The sequence below is a fragment of the Phragmites australis genome, chromosome 20, assembly GCF_958298935.1.
Source record: "Phragmites australis chromosome 20, lpPhrAust1.1, whole genome shotgun sequence".
NCBI lineage: Eukaryota > Viridiplantae > Streptophyta > Magnoliopsida > Poales > Poaceae > Phragmites > Phragmites australis.
The window spans coordinates 6835556-6838539 of NC_084940.1; the positions used below are offsets into that span (position 1 = coordinate 6835556).

A 2984-nucleotide genomic window follows, 5' to 3' on the forward strand; every position below is an offset into this window, starting at 1 on the left:
TTTCACAACGTTCTTAGGCTTTGAGTTTTTCATCTCCTTGTTGGGTTGATGTTGCGTGGCCATGTCAAGACTCTGTTTGTCACAGTGTAAGCCTGCTTTCGTGCAGCCCTAGTTGATGATGCTCGGATCTCAGGATCCTCACGCACTGATAAGCGTAATGCGTGGCCACCATGAATTTGACGAGAGTAGTTATTTTTAAGATGGCATTGTATGTGGTCTCGAAGTTGATCACAACAAATAGATTTTTTTGTTTAGAAGTAGTTTTGCTTCCTGAAGGTGATGAGTAGCGATATCTGGCCGATGGGAGTGGCGAGTTGATCAGCCAATTCATCAACTTGTCAATATATTCTTTAACTGCATTGGTTTGCCGGATATGAAATAGTTGGGCGTGATGGGTGACGGGACCGGCCGAAGGTGCATTTTCAACCCTGTAACATCAAACTGTAGCCCCATGATGGTTGCTTTCCATTTATGGATCATGGGGACTCATGCCCCCGTTTATGGGCATGCCAAGCCTCCCCCAACAGGATAAAAGGGGGGTGCACTTCGAAAAGAGGCAGACTTTTGAAGAGCAAGACAACTGATAGAGGTCAAGTTGAGACAGGGCAGCTCGAAGCTCTAGACTTAGACAAAAAACTTTGTAACTCAGAGATCCAGAGAAGGGCATTTCAAGAGCATTAATAGCATATCATACACACATGAGTAGGGTATTACGCTCTGTGCGGCGCGAACCTGTCTAAAATTCCTTGAGCATTTACTCTCACTAGCCGACGATCATCCGTCCCGCCTAGATCTCACATATTCGCATTGAATCCGCGTACGAGGTAGATCCAGAATCAGCCCTCCGGCCGAATCTCAAAGGGGCTCCCTCAGGATCCCCGCTTGCGGTGTTCACCCACCAACAGGTATCTTTGACCGAGAGATGCAAAAGGGTAGACACTGACCCAAACACATTCCCCCAGTGGTCTTGTTGCACGCGGTGCCCATGAGAGCCGATGGTTGGTTCTCCAACAGGTGAGCGCGCGGCAACCATCTCCAGATGAAGAAGGATTCCAAGCGACGCATTCGTCTGATCCATCACCATCCGATCCATGTGCTTGCGGAGCACTCCGATCTCGAGCCGCAGATTCTCCATGGCGGCGTCAATTTGGGGCTTCCGCAGCTTGTCACCTAGTGAAGTCTCGATGCCGTCGAATCGTTGTTCGATAGCCTTGAATCGGTTGTGAAGTGCATCGAGGATGAACTTCATCTGCGGGTCCATGGCGTCGAGTGACTTCTGGTAGCGAGTGAAATGGTGGTGAGAATCCAGAGTGGTGAGAACGAGGTCTCTGATACTAGGTTATTAGGGTACAAATGTGGGTACACGTAGGGTAATTGGGGAGTAGTTTGGGGGAAGAACTGAGGAAGATGATGAACATATTGGGGTTCAAAGTTTAGCAATTCAAAAGGGGTAACGGAGATACATTGCTATGCTACTTCTCCTCTCATCTCTGTCTTGCTCTCTCATATATATACACTGACTTCGGCCTCAACTCAGGAACAAACCAACTGGGACCAGACATATTTGAATTGGGCTTGCACTGTATGTTGGACCTTCTGGGCTTATTAGCTGGTAGCTTATTATTCCTTGTGCCGGCGCCATCGGTCATCAGCGCTAACACTAGGTTCATGTGCCATGGTGTGATCGATACGTACCTTTTTAGGTGGGAAATCCCCAGGCTACAAGCCTACAACCTTAAGCATAGCCGTGTCCTTGTTTGCTCCTGATCCTTTCTCATCTAGTGGCGTTAGTTAAAGAAGCAAGGAAGGTTCGTAACTTCTCTTTGGTGCTGGGCAGGGCGGCATCACGAAATGAAGAGAAATCCCATATTTTACATTGCAATCTCCCCTTTTTTTGAACAACACAGAATCAGCAAGAGTGCGGCACAGAGCCAGTAATACGATTTGACATCGCATACGGCCAACTGTTAGGTGGCCATGAGACATCACACCTACAGTTACAGACAGGCAAGACGCAAAACCATCAAGAGCATCACGTACGCCGCGTCATTCGGAGTGCCGCTAAAATTAGCAAGTGTTTGTTTACAACGTTGATCCGGCACCAACCGAATCATCGATCACCTGCTCACGAGGGGAAACCATTTCTCCCGGAAGTTGGACTGGTAGGAGACCATGACGAGGAGCAGCAGGAGCAGGAGCCCGACGCCCCACGGCGATCCGCCGGCGCGGTGGATGGAGTCCCGCTCGGGCATGGGCAGCGCCAGCATACTCTCCACGTGCCGCCGCGCTCCGCCCTCCTCCCCCGCGCCCGACAGCAGCCGCACGGCCAGCAACAGGGCGAACGGCGACGCCATGAGCAGGATGCGCGCCTGGTACACGAACGACTCCGCCGCCGACTCGTAGCTCGTGTACCACGAGAAGCCCAGGAAGAGGAGCAGCACCAGCAGGAAGAAGCACAGGTGCACCGGCACCTCCAGCGCCGCAGATGCCGCCGAGCCGCCGCCACCGTACGAGTTCCCCATCGATCAATAGGTGGCTCTAACTAGTGCCTCTTGGAAGGATTTTTCTGGTGATTAGCGGGTGGTTTCTTGGATGGAAGCTTTGTGGGAATGCGATGGAGGCCGGAGGACTCAGGTCAGCTGATTTATAGACGGTCTGCGTGGCACGTCGCTCCATGCCACCAGCCGCGCGTGACCGGCCACACATGGCGAGCTCGAGCGCGGGCCACCAGGCACGGCACGCGAGAGGAGCGGCAACGGCGGCTGGCGGCACGCACGCACGGAGCGCCCGAGGTCGCGTGCGCGTCGATGCTAAGCAAAGCGCGCTCGCCCGCGCGGCGGGGCCCGCCCGTCATTGAGAAGGCGGGATGCGGGGATGGCGTGGGCTGTTGCCGTTGCCGCGCTGGCCGTTGCCTGCAGCTGCCGACCTGCCGTCTTGGTCAGGCAACCGGATCTGTACTTTTCCTTGGGTCGGTGTTCCCTTCA

The 2984-nt window shown here is 53.5% G+C and overlaps 1 protein-coding gene across 1 annotated transcript; it reads right to left on the minus strand.

Annotated features, from left to right (window-relative positions):
• Positions 1-1744: 1744 nt before the first annotated feature.
• Positions 1745-2772, minus strand: LOC133902071 (uncharacterized). The gene has a single exon (XM_062343648.1). The coding sequence runs from the start codon at positions 2520-2522 to the stop codon at positions 2118-2120; it is 405 nt and encodes a 134-aa protein (XP_062199632.1). The 5' UTR covers positions 2523-2772; the 3' UTR covers positions 1745-2117.
• Between the last annotated feature and the right edge of the window lie 212 nt (positions 2773-2984).

Excerpts from the sequence above, each read along its gene's own strand:
- LOC133902071 (XM_062343648.1), bottom strand. The coding sequence starts at position 2,522 with ATGGGGAACTCGTACGGTGGCGGCGGCTCGGCGGCATCTGCGGCGCTG.